The sequence below is a fragment of the Canis lupus genome, chromosome 37 (assembly GCF_048164855.1).
Source record: "Canis lupus baileyi chromosome 37, mCanLup2.hap1, whole genome shotgun sequence".
In the NCBI taxonomy this organism is placed as follows: domain Eukaryota; kingdom Metazoa; phylum Chordata; class Mammalia; order Carnivora; family Canidae; genus Canis; species Canis lupus.
In genome coordinates, this window is record NC_132874.1 from 16170260 (window position 1) to 16183341 (window position 13082).

The 13082-nt window shown below is 48.2% G+C and overlaps 1 protein-coding gene across 4 annotated transcripts in view; it reads right to left on the bottom strand.

Annotated features, from left to right (window-relative positions):
* GCNT2 (glucosaminyl (N-acetyl) transferase 2 (I blood group)) overlaps window positions 1–13082 on the bottom strand; it is an 82607-nt gene that overhangs the window by 29599 nt on the left and 39926 nt on the right. The window contains exon 1 of one of the 4 annotated variants that reach the window (XM_072813895.1): window positions 2786–3877. The exons of 2 other annotated variants lie outside the window; for them this stretch is intronic. In XM_072813895.1, coding sequence (XP_072669996.1) covers window positions 2786–3710 — 925 coding nt within the window. In that variant the 5' untranslated portion in view covers window positions 3711–3877. Of the gene's footprint in view, window positions 1–2785; window positions 3878–4875; window positions 5989–13082 lie in introns of those variants that run through there. One more of the 4 variants, XM_072813897.1, reaches the window with a different exon arrangement.

Consider the following 13082-nt stretch of genomic DNA (forward strand, 5'->3'; position numbering starts at 1 on the left):
GCTCTCTCTGTGTGTCAAATAAATAAATATAATGTTAAAAAAAAATCTTAAAAAAAAAAAAAAGAGGACCTCTCTTCATTGTAAAGACAAAGTCCTCAGGATGCCTTGGTGGCTCTGCGGTTGAGCATCTGCCTTCGGCTCAGGGTGTCATCAGTGTCCCGGGATCGAGGCCCACATCGGGCTCCCTGCGAGGAGCCTGCTTGTCTCTCTGCCTGTGTCTCTGCCTCTGTGTGTGTTTGTGTGTCTCTCGTGAAAAATAAATAAATAAAATCTTAAAAAAAAAAAAAAAAAGACATAGTCCTCAAGATGCTCCACCCAGTGATTAGGTTCAAAGTCAGCCTGGCTGCTTCTCCCCTCGCCAGCCTTTTCTAAGAACATTAACAGAAAAACACCCCCCAGTTCCACAGGCTCACAGAAGGAAGAGCCAGACCAAAGCCTGTTCCAGATGGGGACCGAGGAGGCTGGCACAGCAGCCTGTGTGGGGTTAGTGAGCAGTTGCAGGAAGGCCACCTTCCCATGACTCCAGCTAGCACTGGGCCCTGCTACGCCGCAGCATGTTCACTGTGTTCCTACACGCACACGCGCGCGCGCACACACACACACACACACTAGCACTTCATATTCCAGCGAACCTTCTTTCCAGCAAAAGTTTGCTGGAAAGTGAAGGGAGAGCTAAGTTCCCCTGTTTCCCCACAACCCCTCGCCCTGCCGCGCTCCTCACCCTGTCTCCTTTCTGGGATTCAGCAGGGAACTTGCTTTAGATATAGGAAAAAAGAAGTGACTATTCCTTCCTTTCCTGGTGCAAATTCAAGCTTCAGGTCACACAAATCCAGGACTAGATCCCAGCTTTGCTTGGGCAAGCCGTGTAAAGATGAGCATGTTAGTTCAATCTCTCTAAGCCTCCTTTTCTTCCTCTCTCTACATGAGGGTAACAATGATTACTTCTCATCCTTGAAGAAATGATGTAGAGCCTGCATCTGGAGCAAACTGGATCAACCAAGACTATATCAGATATATCAGATGCCACCTACAGCCTATTGACATGGGTTTGAAATAGTCGTTTGTAAATAATAAGAATGAACACTTACTACACTGTGATAAATGTTGGTTTACTCCTGTTCCTACAAGTCTTTGCGATCTGACAATTCAGTGGCCCATGGGAGAGCATACGTCTCTGTTCCTCGTCACCTGGCCCACGCTCTTTCTGCCCTGAATAGATTTTTGTGACCCCCACTCCAATTTGGCTCTTAGGAATGCTGAGTTATTGAGAAAAGAGGCACCGCTGTGAATCCACTTTCAGATATGAAGGTAGCTTCAAACTGCACTCAAATGTGCCCATGATAATAATACTACATGTACAAGCAGGGAGTTATTGCACATATTGGCAGGCACAGGGCCACCCTCACACAGAGCTGATACACACAGCCTTGCTGTCACAACAACAGAAACTCGTTTATTGGGACATCACCAGGAACAGGTGCTGCAGGCCACACTGGTGTTCTTAGACAACACACAGAAAACAAAATTTTGAAAAGAAGCTCAGTCCTGAATCGAAGAGGGAATCTGGTGCTGTTTCCTGCCTTCAGTTGCCTAGTATATACCTTGGACCCCCTTCCAAACGATCATGAACAATGGGAAAAACTTCACAGTATATGAAACCAAGAGACTGCCGGGTGGAATTTCCAATAATCTGTGACTTCGAAATTGGGAATTTCCTTTGGATCAACTCCGTATATTCCAACTCATTTTACCCATTCTTCTCGACAACGAGATATCAGACTGTTTTTGTTGAACCCAGTCGGTTGAGACCTGAGTACTTGATGAGGTCTTAGATTAGAGACATTTAACTGAAGAGATAATTTATCAACTTCCAAAGAGTCACAGATTTCTAAAAACAGCCCCACCAACTTTGAGCAATGACTTTGAGGATTAATGTGATACTGCGTCAATGTGCTCTGAAAGAAACACTACCTATTTCGACCCATAAATTCTAGAAGTCTTATTAAAAATCAATTTCATCATGTTGTAGCCGTGCTTATCAAGGGCTGTGAAAAGCATTTGTTCACAAGACTGAGCTGGTGTATGTCAATTATACCTCAGTTAAAAAAAAAGACAAACAGGGAGGCCTGGGGTGGCTCAGGGGTTGAGCATCTGCCTTTGGCCCGGGGGTCCTGGGATCGAGTCCATATCAGACTCCCTGCAGGGAGCCCGTTTCTCCCTCTGCCTATGTCTCTGCATCTCTCTCTCTCTCTCTCTCTCTGTCTCTCATGAATAAATACATAAAATCTTTAAAAAAAAAACTTTAAAAAGACAAAAAGAGTGAGCTACACGATACATGATCAGAGACAGCTTTGCCAGAGCTCCTGTAGCTCTGCATACTTCTTCCATCGCTATACTGAACATAGTTGCAAGACAACACAGTTGGCATTAAACTGTCACTAAATGGGATCCCTGGGTGGCTCAGCGGTTGAGCACCTGCCTTCAGCCCAGGGCATGATCCCGGAGTCCCGGGATCGAGTCCCACATCGGGCTCCCTGCGTGGAGCCTGCTTCTCCCTCTGCCTGTGTCTCTGCCTCTCTCTCTCACTCTCTGTGTCTCTGATGAATAAATAAAATCTTAAAAAAAAAAAAACTGTCACTAAGTAGCAACTTAGACTAACAGTTTTCTAAGCATTACAATTTTTCCATCAAATAACTTCAGATGAGTCTGTTCTCTCTGGAAGAGCTGAATGCCAGTGCGCCCAATCTGTGAATAAGAAAAACCGGCAACGGAAATTGGCACATACCTGGAATCCTGTTAAGTGTCACCCAGAAATGTTCATCGGGGCTGTAGGTATCTTTGGACCAGTGGAGTAGATCAATGGCCCTCTTGTCATGAAAGATAAAGTCGACAAACTCTCTGGTGAGGGCCACGTAGGCAGTGCCAAAGTAGATGGTCATCTGATGTGGAGGCGAGGTCTTCAAAACATTGGTGTTTTTCACAAAAGAGCCATCCTTGCCTATGTGCTCCCGGTGCACGAATTTCGTCCGCTTGACGGCGTGACTGGGGGGCAGCACCCCGGGGGTGATGTTTTTCCCTTTAAAACCCTTCAGATGCCGGACGATCTCCTTGTTGGTCTTCAGGGGGAAATCCTGGCCACACGTGTTGATGGCGTACTTCCAGGGCACCTGGGAGGCCGCGAGGTCCTTGAGGCAGTTCAGGTCGGCCTGGAGCCTGGAGATGCCCCCGTAGACCACGGGCTCCATCCTCGAGGCCAGGAAGGCGTTGGGGAAGCAGCTCAGCAGCTGCCGCACAGATTCCTTAAACTTGGCCGCGGCTTTCTCATCCACGTGCACGCAGTAGACATTCTGGGGCATGTAGACGGCCCTGAAGAGCCTTTCGAAGGTCTCGAAGTTCTTGTGGATGACCATGACATAAGCCAAAGGGAAAGCCACCTCCTCCTCCGACAGGGGGCTGGTGATGTAGTGGCTCTGGAGCAGGTAGTCCTTACAGGGGACGCTGCCCACGGGCGACGGCAAGGTGTTGGCCCACAGGAAAGCCGCCTTCCCTTCGAGGGCGACCTCGCAGGCGCGCAGCCTCACGTGCCTCGGGCCGGGGCCACTCGGCTTCCCCAAGCTCCGCGGCAGGTGCAACTGGCTGTGATAGACCATCAGCAGGATGAGCGCGCTGAGCAGGGCGAGAGCGAAAAGGCAGCACCTCCAAAAGTTCATGCTTTTCACTTCCTCGGGGGCGGGGGGGGGGGACCTCTGTCTCCAGGGGCTGAGGAGAGGTGGCCGGGGCCGGGGTCCGGGCCGCGACGGTGGAGGGGCGGCACCGACTCCTCCCACGGGGCCTGCGGGCCAGCGGGGCAGCGGCCTCCACGCTCCGGGGCGCGGACGGCCCGGGGGATGCTGCGGCGGCCGCGCCACTCGCCCGCCCCGGGTGCCGAACCCCCGCCGCCCGCGCCTCCGACCCGCGCCGCCCGCGAGGTGCCCTCCTCATTTGCATACGAAATGCAAGCGGCGGAGCTCGGCAAACCGCGTTCTGGAATCGTCCTGTCCACCCGGGCCGAGCTCCCCTGGCTTCACCCCGCCCCCGCCCCCTCCTCCCCCCGCCTCCTCCCATCCCATCGATTCCCATCCGACCTCCCGTCGCTCCTCAGGCTCCCTCCCCGCCCCCGCTCAGCCCTGCAGCCCGCGGGCGGCCCTTGCAAACCGCGCTCTCAGGACTCCCGTTCCACCCCACCCCGCCCTCCACCCCGATTTTAGGAACAAAAGGGTTTATTCCCTTTTCCCGTTCCGCAGCCCGTCGTTTGCGTTTCGGTGGCATTTCTACCTCTGGGCACGCGGACGCGGATGGGGGGTGCGGGGGATGCGCCCGTAGGGTGTGAGTTAGGAGATTCCGGGGCGACGTGGGTGCGCCCTGGGTCACATGAGACCGTTTCCGACGCGGTTCCAGCGCCTGGACGTGCTTGGGTAGGTTCGTGGGGAGAGGGAAAGAAGAATCCCACCCTCGGGTTGGGGGGGGGGGGGGGCGCCCGGGAGGAGGGTGGAAGGGACCCGGCACTGCCCTGGCTTGTGCCACCAAAGGAGCCGCGTGGCTGCCACGGGCGAAACAGTCACACCTCAGTCTGCACGCCGCGGGGCAAGGGGATGGTCGCCGTTCCCAGAAGGCGGGTTCCCATTTCACACGAACTCATGACTCGGTATTATCTGCATCTGCAGCACGTGGCGTCACTGGCCACTGGGTCGTCCGAAAAGGCTGACACCTTGATTGGAGGTCATTTCACAGAACTCAAAGGAGCCTCCCTCCCACCCAGACCCTCCCGGCCCCCCCTCCCCCCCCCCACTTCCTTACTCTGAAGCAAGAACAAAGGCTTCAGGGCTGCTGCAAAATTCCTGGAAGTCTCAGTCAGTGTAACTCAAGGGGAGGCAGGAAGGGAAGCAGGTCTGGTCACATTACAGAGGGGTTGTCATAGCTCACCTGTGCCAGGTGCCTGGAGCACTCAGCAAACACGAGCCCGTGGTAGACTTAGGAGGGCGGTAAGGACGTTTCTGGGGGAAGGTAAGTGGGCCAGCTCAAAAACCACTTGTGGCAGCCTGGGTGGGATGCTACCAGCGGCCTGCTCCCATCTCCGGGCAGTCACCCAGCCATCCTACCCGTCGGGGCACCATGTGGCAATGGCAGCAGGTGCCTCTGTTAGGAAGGGGTTCGGTGTACAACGCAGCAATCTCCCTGCCCCCCTTGCTGTCCCACACGCCCCTTAGCTTACTGTAATTCGCGGAGCTAATAAATGACAGCAGTGCGGTGGAGATGACCGATATTGATTTGCAAACAGACTCAGAGAGCTGGCAGGGACTTTAAAGATCATCTAACATGACCCTTTATTTTACAGATGAGGAAATGGAAGCCAATAAGAATATTTTTTTCCCAAAGTCATTCAGCTGGATAGAAGCCAGAGACCTGCACTCCGCAGCTCCCTTGTCCAGATGCTGAAACCAGTCTATTTGGCTTCAAATCCCCACTGGTCAGTGACCAGCTGTGAGACCAGGATAAAGTAATTTAACCTCTCTTGGCCCTGGGTTCTTCATCTGTGAGATGGAAAATCACCGTGGTTCCCATTTCGAGTGGTTGTGAGGAGCAGTGAATGAGAGGACTCCTGTTCGGGGTTTGTGTATATGATCTCATATGTTCAACACCCATTGCCAGTTACTGTTGTCATTTCTCTTTTGAAAAATATCCAACATTTCCGACCGACCCTGTGAATGAACTGATACTTTGACTTCTGTTCTTAGTAATAGAGAAGAGAAACATCCTGCTCAGGCTTTCCCACTGGGTTGATTTATTCCCACTGAAAAAGAGGGGAGTCTAAATCTCGCTCTTTTCCTTTCCCATCGCAGAAATATGGCCATAGGAAGAGAAGAACTGAATTGTCCATTTGGGTGCCTTCACTTCCCTTTGTTCTTATTAAGCCACACCCTTTTCTGCAAAATATATCCTTGGCCGGACCTGGGGAGAGCAGAAAGGGAAGTGCTGAGGAGGGCAAGAGAGATTATAGGTTCCATGGGTTGTTCCCCCCTTTTAGCCTTGAGCCTTGGTACAAGAGGGAGCCCGGTGGAATGCCCCTCCAAATAAAACTCAGCACATCTTTAATCATGATTTAGCCGAGGCCGATTGCAAATGGGACACGGAGTGGTGCGAGGTGATTCATGGTTCAAAATGCCAGCACCCCAGAAACCCTCCTATAGTCTGTCCTGCCTTATTTACAGTGGTTTAGACGAACAACCTGACATGAAAATGGGATGCCTGCTAAGCACTTAGCCCAGCGGGTAGGTTTGTTTTGCTTGGTATCTGTGGCAACTGAACAGGCATTTTCTTCTAGCAAACCATTGGGCGGGCTAAGCTATTAACTTCCACCCAGTACACTATTTCTGCTCTGTTCACTTGAGTTGGCTTAACATTCTGAACACTGTCGTCATGTAGACATTCTATATCACACTCCCTGCCTCTCTCTGTCCCAGGATAATTTTTTTTTTTTTATTTATGACAGTCACAGAGAGAGAGAGAGGCAGAGACACAGGCAGAGGGAGAAGCAGGCTCCATGCAGGGAGCCCGACGTGGGATTCGATCCCGGGTCTCCAGGATCGCGCCCTGGGCCAAAGGCAGGCGCCAAACCGCTGCGCCACCCAGGGATCCCCCCAGGATAATTTTTAACAGCACCAACAAGAAGACAGCACCGGGATGGCAGCGAGCAGCACATAATCAGCTCAGCTGAACAGTCAAGAAAGAGGCAAGGCTATCTGGGGCTTTCTGAGAACACGGTGGGATGTCTTTCCCTTATGTTCCCATAGTTCTCATTAACCTTCTAGGAGCTACATAGCCCTGGCTGGGTCATGAGAGGTAACTGCAAATGCTGGTTCAGTTGTCACGGGGGCCGGGGAGGAATCCGGGCCCGACTCCTTTCCAAGTGCTTAGAGTCCTCCTTTACCTCAGATTGCTTCTCTCAGCTTAATTATTGCTACTGAATCAAGGTGATGCTTTTGGTTGGGTCCCCCACATCTCCACCAAGCATACACCGTGAGGGGTCAGTCTGCCAACCCCCAACACGTTGGCTTCAGGGGAGACACAGAAAGCAGACAAGAAAAGATCTCCCAGCAGCCAGAACAACGATCACAACTCTGTGGACTGGACTCACACTGGAATGTGTATAGGAAGATAAATAAAAAGAGGAAGCGAAGCTGGTGGAGGAAGGGAGAGACGGGGCTCGTAAGTTCAGGAGTGGCAGCCAATGTTTGGCCAAGGTGTCATGGCCATAGAGGGAGGGTGGGGACCACAGTGAGGAGCCTGGGTCCCACCTAAAGCAAGCAGCTCCCTCTCAACGCTGGCTATTAATGCCATGCTGGTCATCGGGCCAGTGCTGCTAGCTCTTCAGATATTTTTAGCTGAGAAATCTGACTTTTATATATTAAACGAAAAACAACCCAAACTCTTTCAATGTTACCAAGTAACTAACACATTTTTAAGACACAAGGGCACGCATACATATGCATCCTGAAGATTGCATTTGGCCCAAAGGATCCCAGTTTATCATCTTCGCTTTAAGCATTAAAGGTCATGTCCTTTGAATCCCTCTTGAGACTTAGCCTATGAACTTTTAGTTTAGACACAATCCTAACAAACCCACTCAGAACTAAGCAGATAAAAAGCCACAAATTAGGGATACCTGGGTGGGTCAGCGGTTGACTGTCTGCTTTCGGCTCAGGGTGTGATGCCGGGGTCCCGGGATCGAGTCCTACATCGGGCTCCCTGCACAGAGCCTGCTTCTCCTCCCTCTATGTCTCTGCCTCTCTCTCTCTCTCTCTGTGTCTCTCACGGATAAGTAAATAAAATCTTAAAAAAAAAAGTCACAAATTAGAAGAGGGATGCAGCACTGGGAGATCGGGGCATGCCATTGTCAGCAATGGGTGGCAGACAAAAGATGAGGTAGGTTCCAGAAAAACTCCAGAAGCAGAGCAGTGCACAATCATTCAGTTAAAGGGTGACTGCCACTCATACAGCTTGGTGACCATTTTATTTCAGTCGATTGGTACCTCCAGTATTTGTAAATTATCAAATAAGTTAATGTATATGAAAGAGCTTGACAATCGTAAAGATCAGGGCAAACATTGGGCCAACCAGATCTTGTCTGAAAACAAGCAGAGTCCTAACATGTAGTGAATAGGAATATAAATGTATTTCTATATCTTATCCATGTGTGCTGGATATGCTATTTAAAAAGTCATTTGTGGGGGTGCCTGGGTGGCCCAATCCGTAAAGCATCTGCCTTAAGCTCAGGTCATGATCTCAGGGGTCGTGGGATGGAGCCCCGAGTTGGGCTCCCTGCTCAGTGGGGAGTCTGCTTCTCCCTCTCCCTCTGCAACTCCCTCTGCCTGAGATCTCTCTCTCAAATAAATAAATAAATAAAATCCTTAAGAAAATTGAAAAAAAAAGTCATTTGTGAACTGTTTATTCAGAATCTTTTTTTTAATTAGCCATTTTCTGCACAAAAGGGGAGGTGTTCAGTTATTTAATAACCTCACAATTATGACAAATTTTTTGCTGAAAGTATTAGGTAATTATGTTGACCACATGATTCTACATCAGGCATTGGCATTTTTTCTTTTTTCTTTCTTTCTTTCCTTTCTCTCCTTTCTCTCCTTTCTCTTCTTTCTTTTCTTCCTTTCTTCCTTTCTTCCTTTCTTTTTTTAGCATTTTTTTCTGTAAAGGGCCCCGTAGTAAATATTTTAGGCTTGTGGGACTTCTGACCTCTGATGAAACCACTCAATGCTGTTACCTTCACAGCATGAAGGTAACTATAACAATATGTGCCTGCGTCCTGCTAAATCTTTATTTGTGAACACTGATATCTCAAGTTCATGTAATTTCCACTTCACCAGTTTTTTTTTTTTTTTTGATTCTTCGCCAACCATATAAAAATGTAAAGTCACTCTTAGTTTGTGGACAGTACAGATAGGGGCCAGATTTAGCCCAAGGGCTTTATGTTGTGTGCTAATCTCTGCTCTAGATTGCAATTATGTTCCTCTAAGGTCCACATTTTGCAATATTGGAGTCTTTGCAGTCACCTGTAATTCCTGTGTAATTTCTGTCTTGTCTTTCCAGATAAAGAAATGTGAAATGAGGGCAAAGAGTAATGTTGGTAAAGACTCCTAACTCTGGGAAACGAACTAGGGGTGGTGGAAGGGGAAGAGGGCGGGGGATTGGGGTGACTGGGTGACGGGCACTGAGGGGGCACTTGACGGGATGAGCACTGGGTGTTATTCTTATGTTGGCAAATTGAACACCAATAAAAAATAAATTTATTATTTAAAAAAAGAGGAAAAAAAGTAATGTTGGTCCTTACACCTGCACGAAGCCCTTTTATATACACCATCTGGGTTAGAGTGCAGGGCACTGGACTATGTACCTCAGTGTCCTTCCTTCTTCTATAAAATTGAGATGTTAAGAAGCCTGATCACATAGAGTTCTAAAGAGATTTAAATAGTATGGGACATAAAAAGAGCTTAAAACAATGTGTCTGCTAAAGACACATAAGAATTACTCAACACATCTTAAGGCATCTCTCTGTTGGTAAACTTGGTTCAACTAGGAAACTACCTGCCCTGCCTGCCTTCTTAGGTATGTTTAGTGCAGCACAGCAGCTGTGCTTGAAGGGTCATTTGCTGCCTATGCTGGGGGCACCTTCGTGGCTCAGTTAGTTGAGTGTCCGACTCTTGATTTTGGCTCAGGTCATGATCTCAGGGTGATGAGATAGAGCCCCATGTTGGGCTCCAGTCTCAGTAGGGAGTCTGCATGAGATTCTTTCTCCCTCTGTCCCTTCTGCTCATTTTCTCTCTCTCTCTCTTTCTCAAATAAATAGATCTTTCAAAAACAACAACAACAACAACAACAACTCACAAGGCTCTGCTGCTTTCTACATGACCCTGAAAAAGTCTCTTAGGATCACTGTGCCTTAGTTTCCCAATTTTTAAAAAACGAGTAGTCTATCCAAGTGGTGGAAAGTAAATCTGGCTAAGAAGGCTTCTTCTGCATCTTCTTCTGCTATGCCACATACCACCATCCTAGCCCACCTTGTTCTTCTGGGGTCACACTCTTTGTCCTACTTCCCTGGAAGCCTGCTTCAGGTATCAAAGTTCTTTCCCTTCTGGGGTTAATCGCCCAGATTTAATTCTTTTTTTTTTTTTTAAGATTTTTGTTTATTTATTCATGAGAGACAGAGAGAGGGAAGGGCAGAGATACAGGCAGAGGGAGAAGCAGGCTCCCTGCAAGAAGCCCAACGTGGGACTCAATCCCAGATCCCGGGATCACGCCCTGAGCTGAAGGCAGATGCTCAACCACTGAGCCACCTAGGCATCCCCCAGATTTCATTCTAATTGCCCAAACAAAACAAAAGTAAAAATCAAATAAAAAATGCAAACAAAAATTATATCGTTGGTTGTAAGCTGGTAAGTTTCAAGGAATGGGATGGGTGACTGTCTCCTCTGCCCCTTTTCTAAATATCTCCTTTGAGGGAAAAAAAGATTGCAAATTCATGAAGGGAGCTTGCATGTCCAAGGTCCGTCCAATTCCAGGATAGTCTCCTGCCTCCCTTCTAATACCAACTACCTCCAAACTCCTCCACCTCCATATTTTTGAACATCGCACTGACATTGCAACGGGGATGGTATTTCTACTAAGAGACATTTTATCATTCAGCAGCTTCCAGAGATCTGTATCTGGAAGATACCCTTTATCTTTTTAACATTTTCAAATAAGTGGGAGCCAAACAGTCTTAAAATAGAGATAGGCAGTGGTTCCCTCCAACTTCTACTTTTAATAGCTCTATTAAATTCTTGACTTGTGCTCAGTTTATTCAAACCACTGTCCTACTAGCTTTTTTTCCCACAGAACCTGTTATTAACTTGGGTTTAGACTGTTTATAGGACAGAGGGCTTGGATCAATCCCAAAAAGCAGACACTTCTTTCTTAGACATTAGAGCTGGAACACATTTTTCTCCAAGATATGTCCTGTGCAGTTTATTGAAGATCTTTGCATTTGATTCTCCCACTGGCTAACATGGTTTTCGATTCAGATTTTATGTGTACCAACTTATCCTTTTGAATGACTTCCTTATACTCTTATCCCTTCTCCTCAAAAACAATGGAAAACTTGTTATAAATAGAGTACACTTGGTCCCAGGCTGCTTTGGTTAGGGCCCTCGTGACTGTTAGTACAGTTTCAATCACTACCTTCCAATGAGTCTTTGGTATAATGGAAGCTGCATACCTGAGTGGTTTGATTCTAACTTTCCCCCAGTTTATTGATCAGTGCTGTTCTATGGAACACAAGTATCTAAGGCTCTAATTCTTGATCCTGAGATGACCTTGGCATTGGGAAGTGAGGAGGAATGTGCTGGGGCAGCACTTAGGGTAACCATCTGTCCCAGTTTGCCCAAGACTGAGGGACCTCTGGGGAAGTGGGATTTTCAGTGCCACAGCTGGGAAAGTCCTGGGAACACCAGGACGAATGGGTCACGCTAGACACCAGCAGTCTTACCCACTCACAGCTGAAATATATTTGACTAAAGAGTATACAATAACTGATCAGTGTGTGGGGTGCTTGGGAGGCTCAGTCAGTTAAGCATCCGACTCTTGAATTCAGCTCAGATCATGATCTCAGTGTCCTGGGGTCAAGTCCTTCCTCCATCACCCGATGCTGGGCATTGGTTAAGATTCTCTCTCTTCCCCTCTCCCTCTCCCCCCCTCAAAAAAAGGGAAAAAAAGGTTAAAAAGAAAATACCAGGTGCACCTGGGTGGCTCACTTTTTTTTTTTTTAATTTATTCATGAGAGACACACCCAGAGAGAGGCAGAGACACAGGCAGAGGGAGAAGCAGGCTCCATGCAGGGAGCCCAAAGTGGGACTCGATCCCCGGTCTCCAGGATCACTCCCTGGGCCGAAAGCAGATGCTCAACGGCTGAGGGTAGCTCACTTGGTAAAGCATCTGACTCCTGACTTCAGCACAGGTCGTGATCCCAGGGTCATGAGAGCAAGCCCACAACGTGCTCCGTACTCAGTGGAGTCTGCTGGAGATTCTTTCCCTCTTTCCTTCCCCCTGGCACACTCGCCTCTTGCACCCCCCCACCCCGCCAATAAATACATAATTTTAAAAAATAACTGATCAGTGTGGGAGGAAAAGAAATGTTCAAACCACTGATCTGGGTTGTGGAGCATACAGGCCATCAAAAGTCTGCAAACTGTAATGCATAAAAACTGCATACCCCTTTCCCACATATCCCAACCACTGAGGACTGGGGACAAAGTGATTAGTGTTTGTGGGATAGCTTCACCACGAACAAAGAGAACACACAAGTCAGTTGTGCTACCTGCACAGATGCTCCCCCAGTGGATATAAAAATGTCTTAATAACAACCTGGGTAATGGAGGGAGAACCTGAAAGGAAAATAAGTGTTATTAAAGTGTTAATGGATTCTGAAATCCCTTCCCTCCACGTCACATGTGAATTGAGAGACATTTTTCTATTAAGAGGAGACTAATAGAAAAACGTGGGAAGGGGGGTTCTTATGAATAAAAATGCTCATTTTAACATTTGCAACAAATGGGCAATAAAGCCAGAAAATGTTCACTTATTTACAGAGCAGCAGAGTCAACCAGCCATTTGAGCTCTCCGGCTCTCAATTTCCAAATTTGTACACCCTTAAGATTGGAAGTAGACGTTCCCTCAGGCTTCTTTCAGCTCTAAATGCTGTGATTATTCTAAATGCTGCCCAGAATAAAGAGGAGGCTGTCTTTACAGAAAACTGCACTGGGGAATTTTGTTTCGATTCACTAAGTGCAGAGGAAAGTCCAAAATGTGGCAGGATAACTGACCCGAGATAAAATCAAGAAGTTTTGGAGGTGGGGTGGAGGGCAGGTAAGCTCAGATAGACCAAAGTCCTGGGAAAGGAGAACCCACATGGGGGTGTGCAGCCTCTCCAGGAGACTGCCTGACACTTAGCCAGGACTTCAGGGTCTTAGCTGGACAGTTTTCACATGGGATGTGGGAGA